Consider the following 12,598-nt stretch of genomic DNA (forward strand, 5'->3'; position numbering starts at 1 on the left):
CATGTTTCATTTTTTTTTCTGTGCATGTGTGTGCGCGCACGCGTTTCATTCAACAAATAGCCTTATCAATCTGTGCACGGTAACACAAAACAATTTGCTCATGTTTGTCCAACGGCCGCGCTCTCCCTTGCCGCACATTCGCAGATGTATGCACAATTTCATAAACACAATCGGCGCGCCGAATGGATGCACAGATACTCTGCAAGGAAAGAAAACTCATTATTATTCTTTAGCTATAGAAAAGCAGTCAATGGCGCGTGTATCGCACAGAATGACGCCCCTCCAACCCGACCCCACCCCCCCCACCCCCACCAACAAAACCTGACTCTCTCCCAAGCACAAAGCTTAATTCCACCAGGCAGCAAACAATGTGTACCAGCATTAAAAAAAAAAAAATCAATTTCTACTAATGTCACTCATCTACATTCGGTCGTCTTTATTGCACGCACAGCTCGTCCACGTTTTTCGCTCTGGTACAAAGTGAGCAAGGAGCAAGTAAAATGGCCCACGGGCAAGCTTATTATAGTAAATGAGTCAAGAGGAAAAATCAGTCAGAGCACACTTTGCCCTAGTTTCCGTCTTGCTGGGGAGGACAGAAATGGAAATACGCAGGGTATACAAAACATACGGTGTTAGCGGGATATAGTTGCAGGAAATTATTATCACATTGCTGTGACATTGTTAGGTCGTGTTTAAGGTTTTTAGAAAGAAAGCGACGAGAGCAAAAAGTTCTGATGAACAAAGCGGCGTCAGTATAAGGCCCCACGCTGACGGGTTACAAGTCACGTCCACACGCAAATGGACTGCACAGAGGGTGTGGGCAAAGTATGGCGCGCAGGCCGCATGGGGCACCGCGTGGTTTCGAAAGGTTCGGCCCAGCTTTTACACGGCAGGTGTCAAAATTTAAGGTCGGGGACACAGCATGTCAATTGGCCCTTAAAATCTTAAAACTGTTTTTGAGTCCAACTTTGAAACCCAAACCCCATTTTGAAACACAAACCTCGTTTTGAAACCCTCATTCTAAATTATCACCTCGAAACCCCAATTACTTTGAAAACCTAAACCTGTTTTCAAAAATATATTTTAAAAAGGGTGTTGGGAATTCAAAACAGGCTGCCTTTCACCCAAAGCTAGCTGGGATAGGTTCCAGCTTGCTTTTAATTTCTTTCAGAAACTAGAGCTATTTTATATGGTGGCTTGGGAAATGTTAGTGTTTCGTCTTTTGTTGTGGTTTAGTTTTTTTGTTTCGCACTTCCAAGCCACCGTAGTTTTAACAGAAATTTCTACATAACATTTTCCATACTGTGACAGACCTGGAAAACTATCCATGTATGGAATAAAATGTACGCTTCCATATTTGCGTAGGAATCCTGTTGCGTTTCAACTGCACTTGATTTCATATACAGGAATGTAGTTTTAGTTATGTGCAGTAAGGCTTTAACTCCACAAGGGGGCGTTGGTTGACCAAAAGGTTTGGAGAGGCTTCATATGGAGAGAGGGAGAGACAGAGGACGCAGAAAAATATAAATTTAACATTTTAATGGAAACTGAAATTGACATCGGAATACTTTTTATTCTCTAACATTGTTTGGAATCGTCATGCTAAAACAATGGCAACCATTTTGTTCAAACCAAAACAAAATGAGAACCAATTTTAAAGACTTAAATGTCAACATGTAAGACATTTGAGAGAAATTCTCCTGCCTTAGGTTTTAGGGCATGATGGGAGGAGCAAGAAAAGAAAAATTGAACAAGACAAAACTGAGGAATCAATGATCGACAATGCGACGTTCATGACACTCCCCAGAAATTAATAAAACAATTCTACATGATGCTGTTGGTTTCCATCATTCCCACATATTTAACGAAATCCACTGTTAGTGACTTCAAACAGCATATAAACATTGTTGCTCCAGGCAAAAAAAAAAAAAAAATTTAAAAAGTGAAATGTAAAAACAAAAACATCTTGATCTTCGGTGTCATTTATTCCTTTTAAATCTCATCCTATTAGTGCACCTTCAGATGAGTTAGTTCAGAGCTTGAAAATAAAAACTCTTAAACGTTAAAATTACTTGTTAAAATTAGCAATGTCCTAGTTCAGGCACAAACTTGACAAAAAAAAAAGAAAAAAAAGGAACGCACAACATCCACGTTCGATTTGAGTTTGGCATTCCCTCACCCATGAACCGAACACAAGCCCTCCATAATTTATTCTATCTACAAAATATGTAAAATACTCATTGCTTTCAGCAGCATCCATATCCCTTAGAAAAAATTTTTGAACAGCTAAGCAAAGAATGAGTGTGGTGGGGCAAGAAAAAAAATGAAAAAATTGGCACAGATATACACTGGAACCAGATGTGAAAAATCTAAATTTCTGTAAAAGTTGATTTCTTTTCATACAGGCACCTGAACGTTAAACAGGGGGTGCAGTTTTGAAGAACTTGCATAATAATAATAATAAACAACAGGAATAATTGAGTAGGGGTTATGTTGCCTGTGGTAATGCGAAGCCTGCATCGGCATCCCGGAGGTGATTTCACATCCTGATAAGTGGAGGGTTCAACTCCACATGGTCAGGCCTGAAAATACAACGCTGACAAACACACACACGCGCACACACATCACTACAAGAAGCTGTTTTTGGTTTGCAGGCTGCACTACTCATAGTTCTACTCTCTCCATGGATACTCTACACAGGAAACTTTTCTTTATTTTTACTCCTGTAAGTGCTTGGACAAGGAGGGTGAGTATCTACTCCCATCCCTTTAAAAAAAATGAATAAAAAAGTAGTCACAAAAAAGGGAATCATTGCAAAACTATCAATCAAGCCATTTACTCATTCTTGATCACCCTGTTTTGACTCGCAGAAACCTAAAGATGCCCAAAGATAACCTGATAGCGTCACCTCATGCGGCGATCAATGCGCAACATAAATGACCCCCACCCGGAGACATGTGAGTAAACATTTTTTTTTCTTTTGACGGCATTGTATTTGTTACACAAAAATTTACAGGGAAGGATTCTGACGTGCAACAGAAGCCAAAATAAAAGAATTTAACAAAGCTTTAAAAAAAAAAATGTCAAGTTAACGTGCAGAAAAGGAAAAAAAATAAAATAAATCGGGTGCCTGTGTAATGATGTCTGATCAGGCCACAGCAGCAAGAACAGTACTTTGAAAGGGAGCAGTGGTGCTCACTCACAGAAAAAAATAAAATAAAATAGTGTGAGAGAGAGAGAGAAAAAGCAATAGTTAAGGATCTAACAAACTTACACATTAAAGGCCAGTATATGTTAAGACCAAAAAAAAAAAAAAAAAAAAAAAGTAGTACAGATAACATACATGCTTTTAAAATCAAGGTTTTCCCAAATGAAGTCCAGCTTGATCGATGACACCGAAAGGGCTTCCACTAAAAACTCATATTTGGTGTTTAGTCCAGTGGTAAACCCCACCCCACCCCACCCGTCATGACACCGTACCCCGCCGCAAAACCTAAGGTTTAGTCAATTCCTCTTTAATTAATGATGTTGCAAATTGATTCCAATTCTGCATTTGCAAATTAGAGGGCATGGGGGACATTGGGTCTTTTGGCATTAAAAAAAAAAATAAACCCCAAAAAAAAAAAAAAAGGGAACATAGTCATGGCTTTATCAACACTACCTGAGTTACATTTAATAATTTTGTTTATTCTGAGAAGTAACAGCCCAGAGCCATTCTTTCATTTAGGGAGGAGTTTGTGTCAATAGAGCTCTTACAACTAACAAAAAAAGCAATTAGTGTACATAAAGTGCTAACAATCCACATTAAACAAACCATAGCTTTTAGAAAACCTTAAAAGGTCCTTTATGTTCAATACATCAATACTGATTTGGAGAAAGTGATGAAAATGACATCACAGTGGGAAAATTTGGGTTTCCTAGACTTAATTACAGCTTTCAACACATCAGCAAAAACACTTCCGAACTGAAGAAGCGCCTCAGATCACTCGACGTTGGCCATCTTGCAACAACGCAGCCATTACCTAACTGCAGTGACACGTGACCGACAACTCAGCTTCACATTTTAACAACTTGACAAAAGGCGTCAGCGCAACCTTTGTAGATGAATTCCACCGGTCAACATCCAGGAAAAGACAACAGAAAAGGCTGAGTCAGGTTTGCTAAAGTTCAACAGCGCGCGACGCACGTTACTTATGACAGGAGAAAGTCGACTTCCGACCCTCGCCCTGCCATCGACACACACAAAAAGACAATGAGTGTACTGAGTCCTGGAAGCAATAATCTTGAACATTCCAACTAAAAACAGACTGAAAGAGAGCGAGAAAACTTGGCAATTTGGTTGAGGATGCATTACCACCTGAAGCTTGCCCGTAAAGAGCCCCCGACAAGGCGCTCTCCAAGTGAAGACGCTCATGTGAAATGGGGGGTTGCTCTGAGTTGCTCTGAGTTGCCCTGCAGATTTTTTAAGACAAGATTCCGGCCTTTCTCACTAATGTAGACAATTTGATTAAGTTGAGCCATGTGAAGGCATTCGCTTCAAACTGTGTTCTCCAGTCGGTCCAGCCTGTGCGCGTACGTTTACGTAGGACTCATTTGAAAGCGTCAGTGGTGTTTCTTCTGCAGTTTGACGGACGGCCGGTGCGGCGAACGCAATAAAGGCTTTAGGCGTCGAAGTTCGCTCATGACACCTTCTCTTCGCAAACGTCATCCGCCGCGGTGGTCGCAGACCGTCCGCTCGTCGTGTTGTAGAGGCACCGGTCGATCTCCTTTATCGTGCCCCCCCCCAGAGTGTCCGCATACTAGTCCGACACCCTCAAAGAAGTTAACGTGCTGAAACGAGCAAGTGTTTTCACAGTTGGCCAGCTTCTTCAACCCCAACACAGTCTAAGGATTTCCAAAGGAGAATCACCGCAGCACCCAGAGAAGATGGAGCCAAGTACTGCTGACGTCCACTTCACTGATCACGTCCATCCTTGGTCTCGTCATAAACCAATACTCGATTTGGATCTGAGGAAGAAACAATGCGACAGGATTAAAAGTTTGCAACGCTCGAGGCATGACGATGCAGTACGCACGCTTTATACTCTCTACAGCAGTGGTGAGTCTTGGAGGCCTGAAAGAAGGCCCAAAACACTTCTAGAATCAATGAACTCCAACCCCAATTCCAATGAAGTTGGGACATGGTAAATAATAATAATGATACAATGATTTGCAAACCATGTTCAACTTATACTTAATTGAATACACTATAAAGACAAGATATTTAATGTTCACACTGATAAACTGTTATCTGACGACCTGTCATACATTGAATAGTTCTGAGAAAATATTGATCTTTTTTGCTATTTCAATTGTATTTATTTTTTGTTTTGGCACTAGATTGCCATAGATTTCATGATGATGTGAGTTTTATTTACAGCATATATCAGGTTAAATGCTCCTTTAGTAAAGGTAAATGAAAGTTAAAATAAGCTATAATGTAATTGTGAGAACATTTAGTGTGCATCTCTAAAAAACCAATCAAAACTCGGGGCTCTTGTGCAAATAACATTGTAAAATTCTCTCACTCAAACAATGCAGTATGAATCCGACCTATGAGAAAAAGCATCAATACTTTTATCAATATTGTTAATCCCTATATCAGCTTGTTCTTGATATAGAACCTTTAGTTTCAGGGGGAAAAAAAAATATCACTAGTGTTTTCTGTTACCGTGGTGAAAAAAAAAACGTGACTCACATTGTTTTTGCAAGCTGAAAATGTATTCCATTTCTGTTGGAGAAAAAAAAAAAAAAGTTAATCGGCATGAAACATTTCAACAGTTTGAGACATGGACACTTTCACTGCAAACCTCCGTTTTACATGTACACAAATCATTTGAGACAGTTACCTTCAGTGTGATAAGTGACAGCAGCTTTGATGTCAAAAGACCCCCAGCTACACCTTCTGCAGACATCTTTAGACAAGGCCTGTTCTTTCGACGTCCCAAACAACACAGTGTTTGTGTAGCCCTGTGCAGGCGTAGCACCATTGTCCTTAAAAGCAGAATCGACGCAAGTCTTGTCTCTGTTCTCCTCCTCGGCCAAGACGCAGAGATGAGAACAAGCGGGCAAAATAATTGAAGTACTTTTCGCTGCGTCTTGACTCAAAGTTCCGGGCTCAAAGAAGAAAGGGCCTTCGTTGAAGCACGGATGGCCAGCTTTGGCCTGACACTGGTGCAGACTTGCGTTGTCCTCAGCGGGCACCGGCCTGCTTCCGTCTTCTGGCCCCAAGTTGGGATCATTAATGAATGAAAGACCCCATTTATTCTGGAAGATTTCACCCAAGGCTTTCTGATTTGTCTGAGCAGCCGACGGGTTGAGGTGGCGGGCACTGGGGAGCGTGGGTTGCATATTTAAAGGGTAAATTAAGAGAGAACACTTTCTGGGTTCATACACCTCTCCCTCAATCGGGCTGCTTGTTGAGCTACAGTTACTTTCCAAAGGAGATGCTACATTGTCACCACTTCCTGAAGCAGCAGAAGCAAAGAAGGTACCCACTGATGGGCAGCCGTTAGCAGACACTGGCCCATTAGTCAAGCTAGCTGACGTGATGGTTTTCATAGCGGACATGGGGACTTGGGACAGAATCGCAGGTGGAGGCAGTGCTTCTCCTCCGCCTTGAGCTACTTTATTGAGGTTTTCTTTCACTTTACTTGCATAACTGATCTTGGGAACAATTTTAGCGCTGCTATTGTCCACAGGAAACACTGGAGGGGGCTTGAACAAAGTCCATGAGTCCTCTTTTGAAGGTGAGCAAACCTTGGCTTTGTGCCGCTCCTCTGCCTTTTTTCCAACTGTTTTCCCATCAGAGTTCTTCCTCTGAGACTCCCCCGCGAAGGGCTCAGAGGCCGCCACCACCCGTCTTGGGGCTGTCTGAGTCTCTGCTTTGTGTGTAGCTCTTAAGCAGTCCAGCCTAGAAGTTCCTCCCTTTGTGGTTGCTTCAGTATCAAAAGTCCTGGGCTCATGTGTAGTGTTGCCCTGCTGCATGTCGTTCTCTCTCATTGCATTGTCAGTGTTCTTCAAGTTGCTACATCTGGCCTTGCGTTTCTTCGGCATGGTATATCCACCCTCGTATCCAGTGCAGTCATTTTCTTTGCACGAATAGCCATTTATAATCAAGCCGCAGTGTATGACACCATTTTGGACCAACACGGAGTCAGTCTTATCCTCGCGACAGTTCAAGTCAACAACAACCTTATCATTTTTAAGGTCCGTAGCCTTTTTGTAGTCTAGTCCTTTGTTGCTCGCTTTTGGAGCCGTTGAGTACAGCCGCTGCACTGACTTCTGCTTCACATTTGCGTTACTTGTATGTCTGTTTCCATTGCTGGGATGCAACGAATGTGTATTCTTTGGCACCTCCTCTTCACAGACACTCACTTTTGTGTTGCCTGGAAGGGAGACAGAAACTGTTAATGCGGCAATGAATACAAATATGTCAATTACTAAATGGATTGCAAGAGAAATTGTTACTTATAAAATGACTTCAACAGGTTTGTCAACTGTGGTGAGGGTTTTTAATATTTCAAAACTGAAAAATCAACGAGCCTCGAGTTTTCATTATCACTAAATCTGACTGAGTACCTCACCTAAATAGGACCTAGCAGTTTTCTGTTACCAGAGCAATGCAAACAAAGCTGTCAAAGACCAATTCAGCACACTATTCCATTATTACCCACAGCATAGGTCAAAGTTCACAAACACTGCTGATGTTATCGCGGTTTTAACTCAACAACAGAAGGCCAACTCATGATGCTGCTGGTTTAAACATGAACCTTAACCCAAAAATACATGACTGACACATCCAATAATGAGCGGTGTGTGTTCCATTACAGGCATGTGAAAATCCAGCACTACAGATCTGTCAAAGGTTGATTCTTCAAAGTGGGCAGAATTTAAAAAAAAAAAAAAAGAATGACTAGTGAAAAATATAGATTCAAGTCACCATTTAAGCCCACATCTAGGCTAGCCATGAACCATAAAATCTCTACTCTGAGCAATGAACTGCTATGTCAACGAAGGACTTCACATTCAAAGTCCAGTTAACTCTCAGCAAGCTAGCGAAAAACAAACATATCACATGTTGACGTTTAACGTGTGTTGGACACTCGGATTCGTGCTATTATTTGTCACGGAGTTGTTACGTCTTCTCCGCCCTGAACATGCAACAGGCCTGTCAAACCTGGCTAGTTACAAGCTAACGACTACTAGCTTAGCTGCTCGGCTATACCAACGACTAAACATTGCCATTTAACGAAACCAACTCTTTGGGGGGGGGAGACTGAAATACGTGTAACAGTGGAAGCATGTCGTTGTAAGATTTAAAAAAAAAAAAAAAAAAAAAAAAAAACTTAACCGGCAAACTATAGCCTAAATCCTTTAGTTATGGTCTAAAATGGACGACAGGAAATGGCACCTCAGAACATTCCAGTGGAGCCGGCTCCTTTCCCTAAACGGGGCGGCAGCACAAGCGTGCTGGGAAGAGCTAAGCTCAATCATAAAGACAACCACTTGTATTAGTGTGCACGGAAAGGTTAACAGTTCGAGAAGACCCAGGCGGCTTTCCACGGAGGAGCGTTGGCCCAGGGAAAAAGTGGGCAAGGGGACTCTGGCGAACAAGGTCAATCCCCGATATGTCAAACCACCGCGAGCCAGAACTGTCACGCAATGTCAGATAGCCATTAAGCTACATAACCAACGGTGTCTCCGCAGACTAGCAGCCGAGTAACGAGTACAATTTTAATTAATAAACAGCTATTTCTGTTGCAAGTAATACTCAACCGTAGAGCAAGCAGCCTGCGTGAATGTTTCAATCAAGTTGGTTAGCTTGGCGCCCGGTGGGAGCTAGTTGACATTAGCTGACTAAGGCTAGCAAGTGTTAGCTAACTTTGACGGCTCTCCAAACCTGTTTTCTTCGCGTTCGTTTCCTGATGCTGGCACTGGTGGAAGTGGCTCTGGTCATGTTTCACACAAGCGCTCCACCGAGAAGGGCTCGCGTCGTCTCCGCGGTGCTGATTTCCGCTGTCCCGTGCCCGATCTTTGGGCTGCGCCTCCATTGAAGTAGAGAATGTGCGACTTGTTTTACTGGGCGCTTATGCTAGCTCGCCTGGGTGAGGGAGGAAAACGAAAAAAGTACAGACCAGTCCAATCACTGCCAGAGCGAAAACGGAAGCTATTTCAGGACTGGAAACGTCAGCACTTAAACGGCAACGTCTAAAAATGGTTTGTCGCCCTTACTGGGTTCCACGTTGAGTGTTTATGCGAAGTTATACAGCGGACATGACCACTTGGGTCGTTTACACGAATCCAAGGCAACGGGGATATTGTTGAGAAATATCAGATGGGGCTTGCTGTTTGGGTTCATATCATAAGACGGAAGGCGTTGCCACGTCTCCAACATATTTCAGTGGAGGGTCCCGGTGGAGTGAACTGGACCCCCTTTTTTCCATAAAATACTCTCTAGATACTCAAGTAAAAAATACAGTTTTTTTTTTTAAATGGTAAAAATAGAATTACAGATTAACTCAAGTAAATGTCATGCGACAAACTACAAACTAAAAATGTATTTTACTGTCGGTTACATACATTATTTTGATATCTTGGGTAAAAAAAAATGCAAACGAAATAGTTTCCCTCTTATTCTTTTGAATTATATGCTCACACTAAGAAAGGATCACTGAACATGCCATAAAAACGTCACAAAGAAAAATGATAAATTAGGTAATAATTATTGTTGAAAAATATAACTTACATTTATGCAGAGGTGGGTAAAGAGCAGTCAAAATTTGTTCTCAAATAAAAACCAATCATATACTATGACTGACTTGAGTAGAAAATATAAAGTAGTCCACCAAATAATTACATGAATATATAGTATTCAGTTGGGGGTGGAGGGGGAACCCGACTCAAATAGGATATTGAGTGACTGTAACGTCTAACAAAATTAGCACAACACACCTGACTAAGCAACATTTTATGGCCTCATGCACATGGATTGAAGGGCCCAGTCCTGTTCAGTCCTGGACAACACGGTGGCACCCGTATAGGCATCTCAATAGAACATTCCAGTAGCGCTCAGAAATGGTGTCAAGGCTCAGTGGGATGGATAGACACATGAAATGTTGGTCATATAACACCTAGAGTTGAACCAACAAAGTACATCACCGACATTTTCCCTGTCAAACTGCTTGAAAACTGCTCGATGCCGAGTCCCTCAATAGAGCTCAAAAGCGGTCGAATTTATGCCCACGCTGGACAACAACCTAAAGCTCCCCAAAGCGCGGATCTTTACGTTCAACGATGCAGGTGATGCTTTTCTACAACGTATATTGGAGAGAGAAAGCAAAGCAAATGTATTTGTTTCCCGCAGTTTGTACACAAGGTAACTCAATGTGCTTTACATGATTAAATGCATTTTTCCAACAATTTGGGACTCTGCAGGACAGGTAGTGATGACTGAAGCTCACTTTCAATGCATCTGTGGCCCCCAGCAATTGATCAGTGGAAACCTCACAATCTTTTGTCTGGACTCTGAGCTGTTGAACCAATAGTTGATGACATACCGATTGTTGGCTGCGGAGACACCGATGCAGAAGCTGAGGCCGATCACGACGCTAAACCAAGGAGGTGAAGTTCTGCAAAGACTTTCTGACAAGGGACCTAAAGATCAGGCCGGCACGGGATATGCCCTGCCGATGCTAAGGCAGTCCAGAAATTGGTGGGATTTGTGTCCTAACTTGCAAAGTTTTTGCCCCGCGTATCAGAGGTGTGCGAAGCTTTGCGACGACTGCTGGAAACGGACGTGCTACAGGGTTCAGCTTTGCCAGTACGTACATCAAATGGCTGGTCGCTGCGGCACCGGTCTTGAGGTACTATAACATGACAAGAGTGATTCTGGCTTAAATGGACCGGGTTGCGTCCTCCTGCAAGAGGGGACATCAGTGGTATTTGCATCCCGTGCACTGACCCAGACTGAGCAGAAGTATGCACAAATTGGGAAGGATTGCTTGAGCACATTCCAACTCTTTCGCTGTTACTCACACGGTAGGGAAGAAATATCTGAAACAGGCCCATCAGCTGCAGAACATGTTCCTCACATTGCAAGACTACAATATCAAAATAATTTACAAACCTGGGTCTGACATGCACATTTGCAACATTTGAGAGCCACTGTACATCCCAATAAATCTGAGGTTGCATAAATGGTGTGCAGCCTGAAGAGGGCACAAGAGACCACTGACCGCCGAATACATGTCAAAATTGACTGGCCAATGACTGACCCAGACAAGAAAGCACACAGCGGAGTCTTACAAGGGTGGCCTGACACAAAAGATGATCAACTTTGTCCGTACTTATATCTTGTGTCTTACTTACACCAAATTGGTACTACATTTCTACTCCTTTGTTCATCATCTTGTTTCATACTCTGGATGTAAATATGACTCTTTCTCCTTCCTGCCTGCTTCTCTGAACTCAAACACTGGCTGCCATCCAACCTTCTAGAACCCAACGGTGATCAAAATGAAACACTACTCAAACCTCACAAGTCCATGCAAGCTAAAACTGACCGTTTTGTTCATTAATTTAATAGTTCCTTTGTCACCCCCATCAGATTATGAGTCTGGCTGTCGTGTCAGGCACAAAGATTTACAAGTATGGACAATGAAGACTCCACAGTGAAGATGCATGAATTAAAATGGAGGAGGAAGCCGGAATACCTGGGGAAAAAAAAAACTCCAACCGTGGGGAGAACATGCAAAGTCCAAACGGAAAGGCCATAGTCCAGATTTGAACCCCCAACCTCAGGTGTCTCTGTTAACCACTATCCTCATGGACACGATGGTGTGCAATTTGATATCGCATAAAGGGTTTGTGTTTGCTGCTTGACTGTACAGTCATTGTCAGTTATGATGATTTCATGAAGTTGATTATTGTGTAACGGGGTCATGAACAGAGTGACGTCAGGTCTGTTTTGAAAAAAAATAGCTCAGTAGCGATAGGATATTGTGATTTCCAAGGAGTTTCGTAGAAATAAAGCATTGCAAATTGGTATTTAACTTTTCATACTTTGTTAAATCAAAATTATTTATTGTTGACCACTTTACATTTCAAATTCAAATCCTGTTTTCTGTGGCATTTCAAACTCAAATCCTATTTCAGTTTCCATTTCAAATTCAAATCCCGGTGGCACTCATCTCCTTCCACATTATTACGTTATTTCAGAAGTGTGTATCAATTAACCAGTGCCCAATTCATTTTTTTTTTTACTTTTGTCCTTAAATCCATTTCAAGGTATGCACATTTTTTAGTTTGACTGAAAGGAGATGAATTGGGATTTCTACATTCACCCCTTTTAATCCAAGTATCCGTACTTGTGGTTAATTACAGATTGTGAGAACTGTACTTCGGCTGACTCTGTTGATTTGGGCAAGGAACAGACGCTCGTGGGGTTGAAAGTGACAGGAGTTGAGACCACACGACGGGGTCGGCTCCCAGCGGCGTGGCTTCCCCTCTTCCACTCAGCCGCAGTGGATCGAAGAGCCGGGCAAACCCACACAGCGAG

At 42.3% G+C, this 12,598-nt stretch overlaps 1 protein-coding gene across 1 annotated transcript; it reads right to left on the reverse strand.

Annotated features, from left to right (window-relative positions):
- Nucleotides 1-1,524: 1,524 nt before the first annotated feature.
- On the reverse strand, nucleotides 1,525-9,510 carry nufip2 (nuclear FMR1 interacting protein 2). Its single transcript, XM_061802352.1, has 4 exons — nucleotides 8,942-9,510; nucleotides 5,889-7,427; nucleotides 5,738-5,770; nucleotides 1,525-5,007 (listed from the first exon to the last, which is right to left on the reverse strand). The coding sequence occupies exons 1-4, from the start codon at nucleotides 9,090-9,092 to the stop codon at nucleotides 4,955-4,957; spliced, it is 1,776 nt and encodes a 591-aa protein (XP_061658336.1). The 5' UTR covers nucleotides 9,093-9,510; the 3' UTR covers nucleotides 1,525-4,954.
- Between the last annotated feature and the right edge of the window lie 3,088 nt (nucleotides 9,511-12,598).

This window comes from Syngnathoides biaculeatus, chromosome 18 (genome assembly GCF_019802595.1).
Source record: "Syngnathoides biaculeatus isolate LvHL_M chromosome 18, ASM1980259v1, whole genome shotgun sequence".
Taxonomy (NCBI): Eukaryota; Metazoa; Chordata; class Actinopteri; order Syngnathiformes; family Syngnathidae; genus Syngnathoides; species Syngnathoides biaculeatus.